Source organism: Suncus etruscus, chromosome 7 (genome assembly GCF_024139225.1).
Source record: "Suncus etruscus isolate mSunEtr1 chromosome 7, mSunEtr1.pri.cur, whole genome shotgun sequence".
NCBI classification, from domain to species: Eukaryota; Metazoa; Chordata; class Mammalia; order Eulipotyphla; family Soricidae; genus Suncus; species Suncus etruscus.
The window spans coordinates 84,497,163-84,514,604 of NC_064854.1; the positions used below are offsets into that span (position 1 = coordinate 84,497,163).

A 17,442-nucleotide genomic window follows, 5' to 3' on the forward strand; every position below is an offset into this window, starting at 1 on the left:
TATGTTTGTTCTGACTATTCAGGTGTGTTTCTTGTAGGCAGCAGAAGGTTGGATTCATTTCTTTTAAATATAATTTTTATCTTAATCATAGTGGCTTACATATCATTCACAGTAATATCCCAGGTACATATTCATATTGAATCAGGGGAGTTCCCACCACCGAATTGTTTTCCTCCCACATCCGCTCCCATCCTGCCTCCCATATCCTCCACTCTCTTCCCAGGGGCTGCTAGAATGTGTGGTCCCCTCTGTGTCTAGTGATTACTTAGTGGTCTTGTAACTATTTGGTCTTGGTACCTCCATTACTGCCCCCTCTAATTGGGAGGCGGGACTAGATAGTTCAAATTATGTGGTTTTGTTTGGGGAAGAGTAAAGTAATAAAATGGGGTAAAAATCAACTACACCGAGCAGAATCATTCTAGAGGCTTTCTTCCTTAGTTTGAGAGATGAAGGGGGAAAAGGGGAAACACCACAACATTTAAAAAGTAGGTATCAAATAAGATATCCAGTGAGCACTGCCGCAATAAAGGTATGCACCACATAATTGCCACAGTCATGAGATAGAAAACATGACAAATCACAAAAAGGAAGAAGAGAAAAAAAGAAAGAAAAAGTAAATATAAAAAAATAAACCACTATTGCAATATCCGCCCCAAAACAAAGAAATCATGTTTTTGACCCGTTTTGCCACTCTGTTTCTCTTAATTGGTGAATTTAGTCCATTGACATTGACGGTGCTGATTGTAATAGGATTTAATGTCATCTTTGTAGATAAGTTTTCTGTGTTTGTTGGTCTCTCTTGTCTTAAAGTAGACCTGTCAGTTTTTCCTTTAAGGCTGGTTTTACATCTGTGAAGTTTCTGAGCTGTTGTTTACGCATGAAACTATGTATCTTTCCATCAAACATGAACGTGAGTCAGGCTGGGTATAGTATTCTCGGTGAGGCACCCATTTCATTCAGTCTTGTCACAATATCCCGCCACTGTCTTCTGGCCTTGAGAGTTTCTTGTGACATGTCTGCTGTAAGTCTTAGGGATACTCCTTTGAATGTAATTTCCTTTTTTGATCTTGCTGCTTTCAGTATTCTATCTCTATCTGTGGGAATTTTCATTGTAACGAGGATGTGTCTTGGGGTGTTTTTCTTTGGGTCTCTTTTAGCTGGTATTCTTCGGGCATGCAGGATTTGATTACATGTAGTTTGTAACTCTGGCAGTATGTCTTTGATGATGTCTTTGACAGTTGATTCGTCCTGGAGGTCTTCTACCTGGGCTTCTGGAACTCCAATGTTTCTTACGTTGTTCTTGTTGAGTTTATCAAAGACTTCTATTTTCATCTGTTCACATTCCTTGAGTACATTTTCTATTGCCTCATTGTCTTAATGTTCTTTTCCAATTTTTTCTGTTGCGTTGACTTTTCCTGCATCTCATCTACTAGAACGCCAATTTGGTCCTCAGCTGCTGTTACCTGCTGGCGAGGCCATATACTGAGGTTTTCAGTGGGCCTACCGTGCTTTTCAGATCTGTTATTTCAGTTTGGAGTTTCCTGATTTCTTTTTTTTTATTATTTAAACAACTTTATTACATACATGATTGTGTTTGGGTTTCAGTCATGTAAAGAACACCACACATCACCAGTGCAAAATTCCCATCACCAATGTCCCAAATCTCCCTCTTCCCCAACAAACCCCCGCTTGAACTCTAGATAGGCTTTTTATTTCCCTCGTACATTCTCATTATTAGTATAGTTCAAAACGTTGTTATTTCTCTAACTAAACTCATCACTCTTTGTGGTGAGCTTCCTGAGGTGAGCTGTAACTTCCAGCTCTTTTCTCTTTTGTGTCTGAAAGTTATTATTGCAAGAATGTCTTTCATTTTTCTTAAACCCATAGATGAGTGAGACCATTCTGTGTCTTTCTCTCTCTCTCTGACTTATTTCACTCAGCATAATAGACTCCATGTACACCCATGTATAGAAAAATTTCATGACTTCATCTTTCCTGACAGCTGCATAATATTCCATTGTGTATATGTACCACAGTTTCTTTAGCCATTCATCTGCTGAAGGGTATCTTGGCTGTTTCCAGAGTCTTAATATGGTAAATAGTGCTGCAATGAATATAGGTGTGAGGAAGGGATTTTTGTATTGTAATTTTGTGTTCGTAGGGTATATTCCTAGGAGTGATATAGCTGGGTCATATGGGAGCTCAATTTCCAGTTTTGGGAGGAATCTTTATATTGCTTTCCATAAAGGTTGAACTAGACAGCTGTAAGTCTTAGGGATACTCCTTTGAATGTAATTTCCTTTTTTGATCTTGCTGCTTTCAGTATTCTATCTCTATCTGTGGGAATTGTCATTGTAATGAGGATGTGTCTTGGGGTGTTTTCCACCAGCTGTGTATAGGAGTTCCTTTCTCTCCACATCCCCACCAACACTGCTTGTTCTCATTCTTTGTGTTGTGTGCCAATCCTGGGGTGTGAGGTGGTATCTCATAGTTGTTTTGATTTGCATCTCCCTGATGATTAGTGACCTGTAGCATTTTTGTCCCTTACAACTTTCCTAAGTATAAAGTATGCATCATCTGATATTAGTATGGCCACTCAAGCTTTTTTATGGGTATTGTTTGCTTGGATGATTTTCCTCCAGCCTTTAATTTTGAGTCTATGTTTGTTCTGACTATTCAGGTGCGTTTCTTGTAGGCAGCAGAAGGTTGGATTGAGTTTTTTGATCCAGTTAGCCACTCTCTGTCTCTTAACTGGTTCTTTTAGTCCATTGATATTGAGAGAAAGAATTGTCCTGGGAGTTAGTGCCATCGTTATATCGAAGTTTGATGTGTCTGTTGGTCAGTCTTTTCTTAAAGTAGGCCGTTCAGTTTCTTTTAAGAATGGTGTTTGAGTCTGTAAAGTTTCTGAGCTGTTGTTTGTCTGTGAAACCATGTATTGTTCCTTCAAACCTGAAAGTGAGTTTTGTGGGTGCAGTATTCTAGGCAAAGCATTTATTTCATTGAGTTTTGTCACTATGTCCCACCACTGCCTTCTGGCCTTGAGTGTCTCTGGTGACAGGTCTGCAGTAAATCTCAAGTATATTCCCTTGAATGTAATTTCTCTTTTCTATTATGCTGCTTTCAGAATTCTGTCTCTATCTGTGGGATTCATCATTGTGACTAGGATGTGTCTTGGGGTGTTTTTCCTGGGGTCTCCTTTAGTTGGTACTCTTCGGGCATGCAGGATTTGATCGCATGTATTCATTAGCTCTGGTAGTTTCTCTTTAGCGATATTCTTGACCGTGGATTCTTCCTGAAGATTTTTTCCCTGGGAATCTTGGACTCCAATGATTCTTAAGTTGTTTCTATTGAGCTTATCATAGACTTCTATTTTCCTCTGTTCCCATTTTTTGAGTAATTTTTCCATTGTTTGATCATTTGCTTTAAGGCTTTTTTCCAATTTCTTCTGCTGTATGTAGTTGTTGTTCATCTCATCTTCCAGTGTACTAATTCTATCCTCAGCTTCTGTTAACCTGTGGGAAAGCTCAACCATGTTTTTCTTCAGTTCATCTACTGAGTTTTTTAGACCTCTTATTTGACCTGAAATATCAGTTTGGAGTTTTCTGATTTCTATCTTCATATTCTCTTGATTTTATTAGTGTTCTCTTCTATACTTTCTTTGAGATCTTTGAACCTCTTCCATATTGTGATTCTAAACTCCTTATCTGAGAGACTGACTAGTTGGTTGGTCATATTCAAGTCATCAGAGTTGCCATCATTATTCTCTATGTCTGGCGCTGGCCTGTGTTGTTTCCCCATTGTCACACTTGTATTGTGGGTTTTTCTACGTGTTGTGGTTGTATTCATTGGCTAAATGATGTTCATGGCTGCAAAGCAGAACGGCCACACTCCTCTCGCTTCTCCCTTTCTGGTCTTGTAAACTCACCTTCAGGGAAGGCTCCAGGGAAGGCGAGCCGTCAGCAGATGAGCCATGCACAGGATGAAATCAGGCCAAAAATGCAGCACAGCACAGAAGACAGGCAGATAGTTGTGCTGGCATCTGAGTTCCAGCAGAGTTCAGCGGCTTCCCCTTTCTGGGCGTGTAAAGTCACCTCCAAGGAAGGCTCCAGGGAAGGCGAGCCATCCGCAAATGAGCCACACACAGGATAAAATCAGGCCGAAAATGGAGTACAGCACAGAAGACAGGCAGATAGGGGTGCTGGCATCTGAGTTCCCATAAACCCTTTAGAACTTTAATCCTAATCTGAAATGGGTAATCCTTTCAGATGGTTGGGGCTTCACATCCTCTTACTGACAAAGGTGAAAGAGCTTGAAGCCTCCAAAACCTTCACGGTGGTCTCCAGGGTCACCCAGAAAATTGACATTTACCTCTGAAGCAGGCAGAATCACCATCAGGAACGCTAATGAAATTCAGTATCAGGCAGCTGAAAACAGCATGACCCAAGATGACTTCTGCACCCTTCTGACTCCTGGCAGAAACCAGCAAGAATCAGTGTGTGTATGTCCTGACCCACCTCTGAAGCAGGCAGTATCGCGGCAGGAACACAGATGAAATCCAGTCTCAGGCAGCTCTGAAGCAGGCAGGATCACCAGCAGGAACGCTGATGAAATTCAGTCTCTGGCAACTGGAAATCATGTGGCCCAAGATGGTTTCTATGTATTTATATTTCTATCTCAGCATCTTTTCCTTTTGTATTGCTTGCAAAGGGCCTAGGGCAAGCAGGGTATAAGGTGGAAGAGAAACTGTAGACATTGGTGGCTGGAAATTTTTCACTGGTAAAAGTTGTTGTACATGTATGACTGAAACTTAATCATAAACTACTTTATATTTGTCTGCTCAGGAAAATCAGACAGCTGAACATACACCTCAAAGTTGTCTGAAACCAGGTTTAGGGGTATGGCTCAGTGATAGAGCCTTGCATCTGTGTGGCCCTGGGTTTGATCCCTAGCACTGTTCCAGTCTTGCCTTGGCTCTGGCGAACCCCAGCCACAGCGGAGGGATAGTGCCCTTTGCCACCTGGCAGGAGCCGGCATTTTCTGATTTCTGTCTTTGTGTTTTGTTCAGATCGATCTATGCTTTCTTTGAGTTCTACAAACATCTTCCTTATTTTTATTCTAAACTCCTTATCCAAGAGGTTAATCAGATGGTTGGAATTTTTTAGGTCATCCGCACTATCATCTTCATTCTCTGTGCATGCTGTTTGCCTGTGAGGTTTCCTCATTATCACACTTGTAGTGTGATTTTTTTCTGCGTATTGTGGTGGGGTTCATTGGTTAGAATGTGTGCGCAGCCGTGAAGTGAAGTGGAGCAGCCATGCTCTTCTGGAGCCTCTGGGAGAGCTATTTTTCTGGGCTCTTTTCAGCCCACTCCCAAGAGGTTCAGGAGACAGGACAGTGGAAAAACATGCACAGGGAACACTTACAGTTTCTCACAGTCAGGAACCACTGGGCAGATGTAGATATTCCCAGCCTGATGTCACAAACAAGGGGCTTTCCTTTCTGCAGAATACTGCGGATAGCCGGTTTTCATGGTCGGTTACAGTTCCTTGGCATTCAGGCCTTTGGATGAGCCTCTGGGAGAGCTATTTTTTGGGGCCCTTTTTGGCCCACTTCCAAGAGGTTCAGGGGACAGGACAGTGGAAAAACATGCACAGGCAACACTTACAGTTTCTCACAGTCGGGAACCACTTGGCAGGCGTAGATATTCCCAGCCTCCATGTGGTATGTATTAATGTGTGTACATGTGCATGTGATCTTTGTGTTTATGGTGTATACACATGTTCTTCATTTCTGTGCATATAAGTGGTGCACATACCTATACATGTTTGGTTACATGCATGCTATGCATACATGTGTGGTGTTTAAATGTGAGAAAGTAGTACATCTCTCAAATACTTTAGTAGTCTTTGTTTTCGCTTTTGTTTTTTGAGGCCACACCCAGTGATGCTCAGAGTTTACTCCTGGCTATGTGTTCAGAAATTGCTCCTGGCTTGGGGAACCATATGGGACTGGGTATTAAACCAGGTCCGTCCTGGTTCAGCCACATGCAAGGAAAATGCCGTACCACTGCACTATCACTCTGGCCCCTAACTTTAGTAGTTTCTTCCTCACTTGCACTACACCTGGTTTCTTGCTACTTAAGGGAACACTGTGGTGAACCCAGAGCATGAACTGGGGCCCCATGTGAAGTCCTGAAAGATCTTCCATGAATGCTGCTCAGGTGATTCTATTTGAATATACAAGGAGAGTTTAAAATGAGGCTCTGATAACAATGACTTAGAGAGTGGATCAAAGAACACATAGTTATTTGATTCAAGGTGCCACGCCATAACTTAAGGCACTTCCATTTAAGGGGAATTCAGCAGACCCACTAGATGCAATCCTCAGATTTTCCTAGAGCTAATGGCTAGAATCACCCCCACGGGTTTCTTCAAAAGGCCTGCTGAGAGAGCTCTTGACCTACGTGGAGAGATGAGGAATTCCTGAAGAGATATTTCTGAAATTCATGTCTTGGTACTGGCATTACATGTCCCTTCATTTATTTGGTTTTAATATTATTTCTCCCTTGTAAATTTACAGGCCAAAATTGGACCTCTATCAAATTTCTTTCCCCAGAGAAATTTCTGCACCAAATAATAGAGACAAGTTTGGTCTCTTTCTGTCAGCCTACTTACATCTAAAGGCCAAGTCAAAACACAGCATCTTAAAGACAATGTCTTCACAACATAACAGGATGGCTTTGCCTGGGGGGACTTTCACTATCACTTTGAATACCATAATAGGATGGCTTTGCCTGAGGAACTTTCCCTATCACTTTGAATACCTGCTAACAAACAAGTTTGGCCAGTGTAGAATTAGGCTATTGAATTTACAAGGTATAATTCTGTACCCCTTTCATATAAGTTTTATCTCTTTCTATAATCAGACCATAGGAAGTTGGTTTTAGTCCCTAGCCAGAAAACTACTCCCTTGGGTTAAGGATTTTTCTTATTAGGAAACCAGACTTCTTATTAATCCCTTAATTAACATCAGTAATGACACATAGGGCCAGGAACTACTTTGATATGCAAGAAGTTAGCGAAATTAGCCTTCCTTTTATTCTCTGGCTCTTAACTGAACCCTATTCTATTCTAAGATTACAAACCACCTAAAGTCATGTGTATTTGTTTTATGATCAAACAATATACACTGATAGTTTCTGTACTTTGCAAAGAAACAAATGTAAATATTTCTCTCATGATATGACTGTCCCTTTACTCCCAGCCTGGAGATTAAATTTTGTCTTATATCTACCAGAAGATGAGGGTCCATATATACAGTATTTGTATGTGGTTATCATTTATTTCTCATCTCACTGCCCGTACAACCCCACTCTCCCTAAAGTGGAGTCATTGAAATTTCACTGGCATTAGGACAGAAGTCGTCTGCAGCATCAAGGTATAGAGAAAGTAAAAATAATGTGCTTTCTGCAAGGCATCTATAAAGGGGCTGGCTGTCTTTTCTATGCACCCTGGTCAGTAAGCAAATGATGCCGAGTCTCAAAAACTACCCAAGGAGAATCCATGAGTGGGTTCACCAGAGAGAAGCCTGAACTGATCAAATGTTGAGATGGGAGATGCTGAAAAAACTGTGGTGGATGAGAATGTGCCATTCAGAAGCCTGAGAACTGTAAAAGGGAAAGGCAGGGCAGGTTTCAGATACTAGGCAACACAGTATTCAGTACATAAACTCTAGTTCTAGCCCTGCATTCAGCACTGAAGGTACTCAAGATCATGGTACACTGTTATATCTGTTACCAATACCTCAGTGGTTGTCCTGGGAGACTGCAAACAGAGCGAGTAAATATCTGACCCAGATTCTGGTACAGGCCTGGGAGAGTCTGGAGAGTGCCTGTACAGAGCTGCTCTCCAAACCATGTCATAACAGAGAGAGCAGGCATCCTAGGGTTGGACAAGCAGGAATAGAGCAGGAGTCAGAAAGCCTCATGTGACTGGTGGCTACATGCTCCCTGTGAACATCTATAAGGAAGCAGGGAACCTAGTCTCTCCAGGAAGCAAGGCTAGGACAAAGGTCTGATATTCTCGACTTCCATTCTGTGCTTTGGATTGGGCTACAAAGAGCATAAGGGCAGCTGCACTTCTAGAGCTACAGAGCCTGCACCAGATTGTCCCTGCCAATTGCAGAGAGCTGAGGATGTGTGAAGAATGAAAGTTTTTCCCAAATGAGTGGCTGAGCTACCATAAGGAGACACTTGAGACCACAGATCCTGGACTATTACAATGTGGTCCAGAAAGAAAGGAAATTGTGAGGAGTAAGAAGAAATTAAAAAAAAAGAAGAATTGGAAGGGAGATGACAAAGACAGCAGCAGGTAAAGAGTCTGGGCACACTGAAGGGGTGGAAGTGAGGTAAATGTGTTATTTAAGCCACCTAACCCACAACATTGCAAACAGGAGACCCAAACTACAGAAACTAAGCAACAATAGGCCTGCAAGAGGGCAGGCTGGGAACACTGGTAAGGGGAACGGTCACCCTGTTGCAAGATCAGTGCTGAAACTCTATTAGGATTTTCATTACAAATCATGATGCCCTAACACAAAATTCAAAAAGTAAAAATAGGGAAAATGCACATCATCACTCAAGGAATGTAAACCCTGTTCATGGGAAAATGCACAACAAATTGGCTCTTTTTTTGTATGCTTCCGTACTTCAGAAATTCTGTGAGGCCCAGCGTATGACTGAAACTCAATTATGAACAATTTTGTAATTATGTATCTCATGGTGAGTCAAGTAAAAAATTATTAAAAACCAAATGGCAATTTTTAAGTAGCATTAAGTGATACAGAAAATCCAAGGATCCGTTCTACCCACCAGCTGCCCTTTCCTCATACATGGCCCTTCCTTCCTCTGGGAAGAACTTTTTTCCACCCCATTCTACTTAAAGGAAACACTGACCCTTTGTGCATTGAATTTGCCTTTCTTGATTTGGGACACACCCAGAAGTGCTCAGGTTTACTCCTGGTGATGCTCAGGGAATCATATATGGTGCTGGGGATTGAGCCCAGATAGGTTTTGTACAAAACCTTTCTTTTAAAGAAGAGACAGAAGCAAGGACCCACCCTTATCTCTCTGGCTTCATTATTTTTGTGTTTTTGTTTTGTTTTGTTTTTTGCTTTTGGGGCCATACCCAGTGACACTCAGGGGTTACTCCTGGCTATGCACTCAGAAATTGCTTCTGGCTTGGGGGACCATATGAGACGCTGGGGATCAAACCGCAGTCCATCCTAGGTTAACGCATACAAGGCAAACGCCCTACTGCTTACGCCACCACTCTGGCCCCTATTTCTGTGTTTTAAAACATGTTCTATGTTATAAGTAGAATGAAGAAAACACACAGAACATGGTAAATAGAAAATGGGCTCAGGTTGTTTGCTCAGGGGCATAGCTCAGTGACCCTACACACATAAGCACACTCAGGAAAATGGTCCAGGAATGGGGAGATCTCACGGCACCAAAATTCTGGGTCCTCAACAAAGACCTTTCTTACTCTTTTCTTATAACTGTCCTCCCAAGTTCCCTCTGTATTTCACTGAGTCCATGAGTTTGTTTTGTTATTTTCCTCTTTCAACAAAGCTGCTATTATGATGTGAAGCTTCAAATAAATATTCACATAGATGGTTTAACTTAAATAGTAATCACACGTAGCTATTGTCACATTTTTAAAGAAGAGAAAGAGTCCTTAGAGGTTACCTCACATAGGCTCTGCATAAGAAGCAGATGTGCTGGCCATGCAGAGCAAGGCCCAGTCAGAAGCTTGCTATACACCTGAGGTTCTGCTAACGATCTCAGGTGCATGAGCCATACTGAACAAAGTCACTGGGAAAGATTTCAGAATCTTGCCACAGATCCCCACAACAAATATGGTCTTGTCTTCTAGATCCCAATAGTGTAATACATTCACTTGTTTCCAGAATAGGGCATGAATCTGGTGGTTTAAGCTGAGCACCCAGGTCAAAGAGCTGCCTATCCCATATACCCAAGTGTGTCCATAGGCCATGAAGCCTGAAGCTGGGATTGGGGGAGGTGAGGGGCACTTGGAGCATGTGATGGCTGAGCATGTTTTGGACCGCAATAGAGCTGGAGAATGGTCAAACCTACTATTGATTCATCATTGTCTTAAAAGATTCCTTGCCTGCTGTGACTCCCCTCCCACGAAGAAAAGCTCAGCCCAGTCTCTTGTACCCCACTCACAGGTCCCATTGGACCTTTGCCTTCAAGATTCAGGCAGGGATGTGGGAGGTCCATCACCTGCTCTGACACTAAATCCCCAGAACTCTGTGACCTAGCTCCTGTGTCTTAGATAAGAGGGTTTGTTACAGAAGCTAAGAGGGCATCTGGGGGTACAGGTCAGTATCCTCTTGAAGGACCACTCCCTGCAGGGACATATATGCCTCCATACAAGAAATGTCTCATATGCAGACTTAGGGAGGTGGCATAGAGACAGAGTTGAGCCCCTGGGGTGGCAGGAAGGACTGGGAGACAGACACTGAGGTGAGCTAGTGGGGTGGCAATGTCCCCTCTGAACACAGACTCAGGCCAGCAGCAAACATAGATCTACCTACAATTGTGGTCAGGGGAGGAACTGGAGTGATTATAGGGGAGGCACTGAAAGAGTGATATTGGAGAGGACATAATAATACTGAGAGATGACTAAGAGACACTAGGTGAAACATGACCTATGTGATAAAAATGACACTAGGAAATGATAAGAATGACACTCATAGGAAATGTGGATAGCACAGGGCATGACCAGGTAACACTGGAAGGGAAAGGTGATATTGGGAGGGAAGATTGAGATGCTGAGTGACAAAAGAAACAAGGTGACCTGGTGAGATTGGGAGGAGTCAGGGAGACACCAGGTGGTAATGACACTGGGTGATGGGAATGATGCGAAGGGACAGTCTCATTTACCCTACCTGTGGTTCTCACGCAGTCTCCGGGGCCCCTTGCTCCAGGAGGTGTGTGCCTGTGGGGCAGCCCTAGGCTGGCATAACATGGTGACCTCACTGCCTGCCTGCACCTGCACCAGCTTCTTCATCGGTGTCTCAGAAAAGTTGGGAGCAGAGGCTGAGGAGGAATGAGAAGGGGGTTGAGTGTTATGACACAGTTATAGTGTTTGCCACTGAGTACTTGATTTCATGCCCAGGATTGATGTTCTCAACAAGGAATATTGCTGCTTTATGAAGTCTATACTAAGATTATTGGCTGGGCTTTTTTTTCCTTCACATTTTCCTGCAAGTTCTATGTCCTGAGCAATGACTTTACAGGAGTCTTTCATGCACTTATGATGAAGTTTTGAAATAGCACCAAGGATAGCTCTACAGGTAAGTACAGGCTCTGCATACAAGAGGTTCAGTTTCATCCAGTATAACATAATCGCTGATGTATTTTTCTGAGAATGGGTCCAAAACAAAATAGGAAAAAAATACCATGGCCAGAGACCTAGTACAGTGAGTGAATGCACTTGCATTCCTGGGTTTGATTCCTGACATCTCTATGGACCTCAAAGAATCTCCAGGATTGATCCCTGAGAATCACTGAGTTTGGCCCAAACTCCAAAATAAAGGACAAACATATTTCAGAGCATTCCTATAGGCCAGCCTCTATAGAGGGCTGTAGTGTGCCCTTTATATGTGCTGGGGCCCTTCCTTTTCGGGTTGGTACCCCCTTTTTCTATGCTGGACCCTCTTCCTTTGTATGTTGTTTTCCCTACAGTCTCATGAGAGGTTCCACAAATGCAATGCAATTTTCATTTGTGGGAAAGGCAGGGAGTCCAGGTTTCAGCTTCCAAGCTGGTGAAATGAGATTTGCATTCTTTATACTGAGTTACAATGTCAATTGAAGGGTGAAGACCTGCATAAAATTGAGGCTGCTATGAATGTGCTAGGGGTGTCAACCAGCTCATTCCATTTACAAGCTATGCATAATCATAAATGCATTTCAGAGCTCCTTCTTCTTCCTGCACAGGTGAACCAATCAGGGACTGGCTGAGAGTACCCCAATGATGAAATTTCGGTATGTATGAATATATATGTGCATATGTATATATGCGCATTTGTATGAAGGGTATGTGTGCGTGAGTATATGTGGGCATTTGTGTGTGGTGTATGTATATGGTCCAAGAGAGCATCTATACAGTGAGAACCAGAGTTTACTCAGTGGCTCATATTGTACACTTTCTTTCTTCCCTCCTTCACTCCCTTTATTTTTATTTTTCCTTTATGCCACACCACACCAGACCATCTAGGCTGGACTCTCAGTATTTTTTCAATGAATGTGCATTCTGGATCCCAATGCCTTCTTTCTTTTCTTCATCCACTGGGAGAATATAGAGCCTTCAGCAAGTCTCACCTGCTCTCACCAAGCCTGCTGCCTCACAGAGCAAGACAATTTGGTGTCTCCTCTGTCTCCATCTATGAGAAGACTTGCTTTGAGGCTTCCTGAGGGCCCAGCCTGTGGAGCAGCACCCTTGTCAAAGAGTTAACTGTTAAATGAATAGACATACTGATGAGACTGGTCAGGATATGTTAGATAGCTACTCCTCTAGCACCCTAATACCTGGTGGCATGCTGCCTAGGCTTCACTACCCTGGCCATTTTTTTTGCTGGGCAGGGGGAGCTCACAAAACATAGGCTGACAGAGAAGCTACAGAGCATTGTGGATACTGAGGTTAAATCAGATGAGTGCCAGGACAGAAGTGACTCTGAAATGCTCACAATAAGAGATCTGCAGAGAGATGCAGATGAAGGAAAGGGCATTCATATCACTACCCACAAAAGGAAGCATGCACCAACCATGGCTTTTGGCTTTCCTGGTGCAGTGCCTAATTTTTCTCCCAAGAAATATCTGCCAGAAGGCCTGTTTGGAGAACTCAATCATTGCCTCTTGCATGGATCACTGGCGATATTTCTGTCATACTTCTTACTTTGGTAGTGACTTAACATTTTCCTTTTAATTTGTTTCTGCTATACTACAGAAATTCAACCTTAAGTATCATGCAGTCATTAAAAGAATTTCAGTACCAAAGCAAACTGCTAAAAGTTCCCTGCTGGCTTAGTATATTTGCAACTCAAAGCCCAGCCAGCTACCTCTCTTTCTGTCAGGCGTTTTACTTCCGAAGGCCAATCAAAACATAGCATCTTCAAGACAATGGTCTTCTCTCCCTGCCTTTGAGCATCAACAGCAGAATGATTTCTGGCTTGGGGACTTTCTCTGTCACTTTGAATATCTTCTTACAAACAGCTTTGGTCAGTGTAGAATTAGACTATTTTACTAGGTATAATTATTGTACCCCTTTCTTTAGTGTTATTCTCTTTCTATTACCAGATCATAGGAAGTGGGTCTTAGCCTCTAGCTAGAATACTATTTCCCTCAGGTTAAGCATATTTGTTATCAGGAGTAAACCAGGATTTCCTGCTATCCCTTACTTTACATCAGTAATGACACCTAGGGCCAGGAACTTCTTTGATATGTAATAATTCAGTCTTCCTTTTATCCTCTAACTCCTAACTGAAACCTATTCTATTCTAAGGTTACAAACCACCTAAAGCTATGTGTATTTGTTCTAAAATCAAACAAAGTACATTGCATATTCCTTTCATGTTATGACTGCCTCTTTATTCCCTTTATATACTCCCTTGCCTGAAGATTAAATTTGTCACACTCCTGCCAGAGATGTGTTGACCCCACACATACTGCATGTGGTATCATTATTTCATATTTCATATTCGTCCACGTCATGTTTCCACTTATTCCCAGTGAGGATTTACGGACCTCACTAAGGTCTTGCCTGTGGATGCAGCATGCTCACAGAACACTCACCCACAACCCTGAGCTGGGCACTGGAATAGACACGGCCATGCTTGTTCTCTGCAATGCACTGGAACATTCCAGAGTCAGCCATGCTCAGGTTGGAGATGGTCAGGGCACCGTTTTGAATCTGAATTCTCTCCTGGGTGAAAAAAGATATGGACCTTGATCACTATTTTCAGCCTACACGAGTGCCTTCATTTTCTTCACAATTTGATGAAATGGTTCTTTTAAAACATGAGGTTGACTTATTGAGCAGGAAGGCATGTCACACCCTTAGTAAAAGGAGTAGAATGCAGACCTAACTAGGATAAGGTCCAAACCCAACACCCCACCACTGGGAATGGAGCCACTAGTTTAAAACCCACACTGCTAGAAGATGTGCCATGGTATGTCATATTCTAGGAAACAGGATGGCTGAGGACTTTGACACCATAAGAGAGGTTACATCTAAAAGTTGATGGTAATAACTGACCCTGCATATACTTTTAATAAGAGCAAAAATGGTACATTTTATAATAAAGAACTAAGAAAAGAATTCACAAAACAAATCAAAATGAAATCATAAAAAAATCACAAATTCTCTGGGAATCAAACAAGAAAGAGAAAATGGCATTTTATCTCTTGCAACCTTTGGATCTACTCCAAACCCCTAAACAGGAGGCAGAATTTGACAGGCCAGTTCACAAAATCACCTTCCCCATGAACTTCAACTTGCAGCACTTAGATATAGACTTGACCCTCATCTCCTATGCACATTCACCACTGACCCTGGTGCATGCTCTGATTATATCACCTTAGCCTCATGACTTTGGCCTCATAGCCTGCCACATGTCTCACCTCCAGTGCCAGAGCTGCCCCGTCCTTCCACCAGCGGTATGAGGGCCTGGGCTTCCCGTTGGCATGGCACTCCCAGTGCAGACTGTCCTCAATGGCCGCCTCCACATTGTGGATTGACTGAACCCAGTGTGGCTTGGCTGCATGGAGAATACAACTCACATCACTGTGCAGACATGTGCATCACGAAATCAGGCATCACTGTGATATGTCTAAGACTATGGTCACGAATCCTCCTGTATCTAAGACAGAGCTAAAACCTATAGTTCTGATATTATACCCCTTTCCTCTGCCACCCTCTAAATTCTGAAAACAGGACTTGGAGAGTGGGTAGGAGACAAGTGTTCGAGATAGCATCTCTTCAGGGGGATTGAAATAGGACTCCAAACTGGTATAGTTTGCTGTGTAAATGGCAGCTGTCTCACTCTTAATTTATGTTCTTTATGTACTAGGAATTAAATCTGTAGAAGAAAAATATCTTCAGTTCAGGAAAAAATATTTCCTTCTAGTTAGGAGTAACTTTAATTAAATATGAATCAGGGAGATCTTATGAACCTCTATATAAATCAAGTGAAAGTGCATAAAGACAAAAATTTGGATTTGATTTGAATCATAGGATTTGGGATGAAAATGAATTAACTTGTGAATCTCTAAATTATGAATGCAAATGTCAGCAATTGGTTCCTTGTCTCATTCATATTTTAAGAGGTATCTGAAATATTTCTTTTATGAATATATGCAAAACTCTTTGGTAATATCAGCTACTCTAAATGTGTAGCATGTCAGCCAACTCAGCGTGAACTAGGGCACCAATCCAGGAGCATGCAAGTTTCTGGCTCTTTGTGTTTTACATGGAATGTGGGCAGTCTCCTCCTAGAAAGAAAAAGCCAAATTTATCCTTCCTTCCATCCATCCTTCCTTTCTTCCTTCTTTCCTTTCTTCCTCCCTCTCTTCCTTCTACCTTTCCTCCTTCCCCCTTCTTCCCTCCCTCCCTCCCTCCCTCCCTCCCTCCTTCATCTCCCCTCCATACCTCCCCCTCCCTCCCTTCCTTTCTTCCTTCCTCCTCCCTCTCTCCACTCTCTCTTTTCTTTCTTTCTTTCTTCTCTTTCTTCTTTCTTTCTTTCTTTCTTTCTTTCTTTCTTTCTTTCTTCTTTCTTTCTTTCTCTTTCTTTTTCTCTTTCTTTCTTTCTTTCTTTCTTTCTTTCTTCTTTCTTTCTTTCCTTTCTTCCTTCCTTCCTTCCTTCTTTCTTTCTTTCTTCTTTCTCTTTTCTTTCTTTTTTCTTTCTTTCTTTTCTTTCTTTTTTCTTTCTTTCTTTCTTTCTTTCTTCTTTCTTTTCTTTCTTTCTTTCTTTCTTTCTTTCTTTCTTTCTTTCTTTCTTCTTTCTTCTTTTTCTTTCTTTCTTCTTCCCTTCCTTCCATTTTCATTCTTTTTCATTCTTTCTATCTTCTTTATTTTCCTTTCCTTCCTTTCTTCCTTGCTTTCTCTTCTTTCCTTTTTTCTTTTAATATATTTTTATTTAAGTAACATAATCATAGTTGGGTTACAGTCACAAACAGAACACCCCCCTTCACCAGTGTAACATTCCCCTCTACCCCCTTCCCATCCCCTGCCTGTATTCAAGACAGGCATTCTACTACAGTTATTTGTTTTTAAGTTCAGTAAATTGTATTTTTTTTCTTTAAAGGATAAGAGTAAAAGAATATAGTAAAGGTGTGATAGTGGCAATTGCCAATGTTTGCATAGGTCCAGAAAAATATGGGGAAAATGGAAAAAATCCTTGGTCTGATTACAAAAAGGCCTCATCTCAGAAGTTTATTGGCATAAGATTAAATCTGGGTTCCAGGCATACCAGTTTGTCCAACCTGAGTCATTCTCTATGGTCCCAGTGAAACTTTTTCACACTTTATCTATTGTTGGTATCAGGTTTTTATATTTAAAGATTCTGTGCATTTCTTTCATTGATATCAGGCTGATGTGGAACACCCTCTAGTTTCAACATACCATGAAATGTGGAGCAATCTGCCCTGCAAGCAGGCTGTTGCTGAGTCGTCTGGGTGTTGAGAGCACTCTTTGGAGTAAGTCATTGCCAAAGCAGTGGTAGGTCTTCCCTGGTAGAGGCTTTGATCCTGGTAATGTTGTAGACAATTGCGTTTGTTTTCATAGATGGTATCCATTGTTCAGGTGTGTGTGGTTGATGCCCATTCTTCTGAGGCCTAAGTTAAAGCATTATGCCAATGTTCAGGGTATAAGGCCTAATTGCATTACCAAATTTGTGTTCCCATCTCTATTAGATAAGAACTTGTTTACATATGTATTATTTTCCTATTTTAATGTGTCTATGCAAAAGAGAAGCAATGCCACAAGATATTGTTGGTGCATCTGGGAGCCAATGAATAAAGTCCAACATTCCCCGTAACTTGGCTCAAACATGAAATCTATACAGAGATACTCTTCTGTATATATGAAAAAGTTTCCATAAGATTATTCTTGGAATTGTTGTATATAAAAATATTTCCTTAGGATTGTCCTGTGACTATTGCCCCATCTAGACCTTCCAGGTGGGGCACTGTGGAATTGGCAATAAATAGCTTGATGGACAGGGAAGAGGGGTCTTTTTTTGAGAGCTGGTTGCAGGCTGCAAGAGGACTCTCTCTCTTTGCCCAATCTTTTACACACTAACCTTCTTGTCTGTGTGGATTATTATTTGCTGTGGATAAATATTATCAAGATCTCCCCC

At 41.8% G+C, this 17,442-nt stretch overlaps 1 protein-coding gene across 1 annotated transcript in view; it reads right to left on the reverse strand.

Annotated features, from left to right (window-relative positions):
* Positions 1–17,442, reverse strand: part of LOC126013809 (contactin-3-like) — a 140,483-nt gene that overhangs the window by 40,079 nt on the left and 82,962 nt on the right. Inside the window, 3 exon segments of the mRNA XM_049777010.1 lie at positions 10,975–11,125; positions 13,880–14,009; positions 14,708–14,844. Coding sequence (XP_049632967.1) covers positions 10,975–11,125; positions 13,880–14,009; positions 14,708–14,844 — 418 coding nt within the window.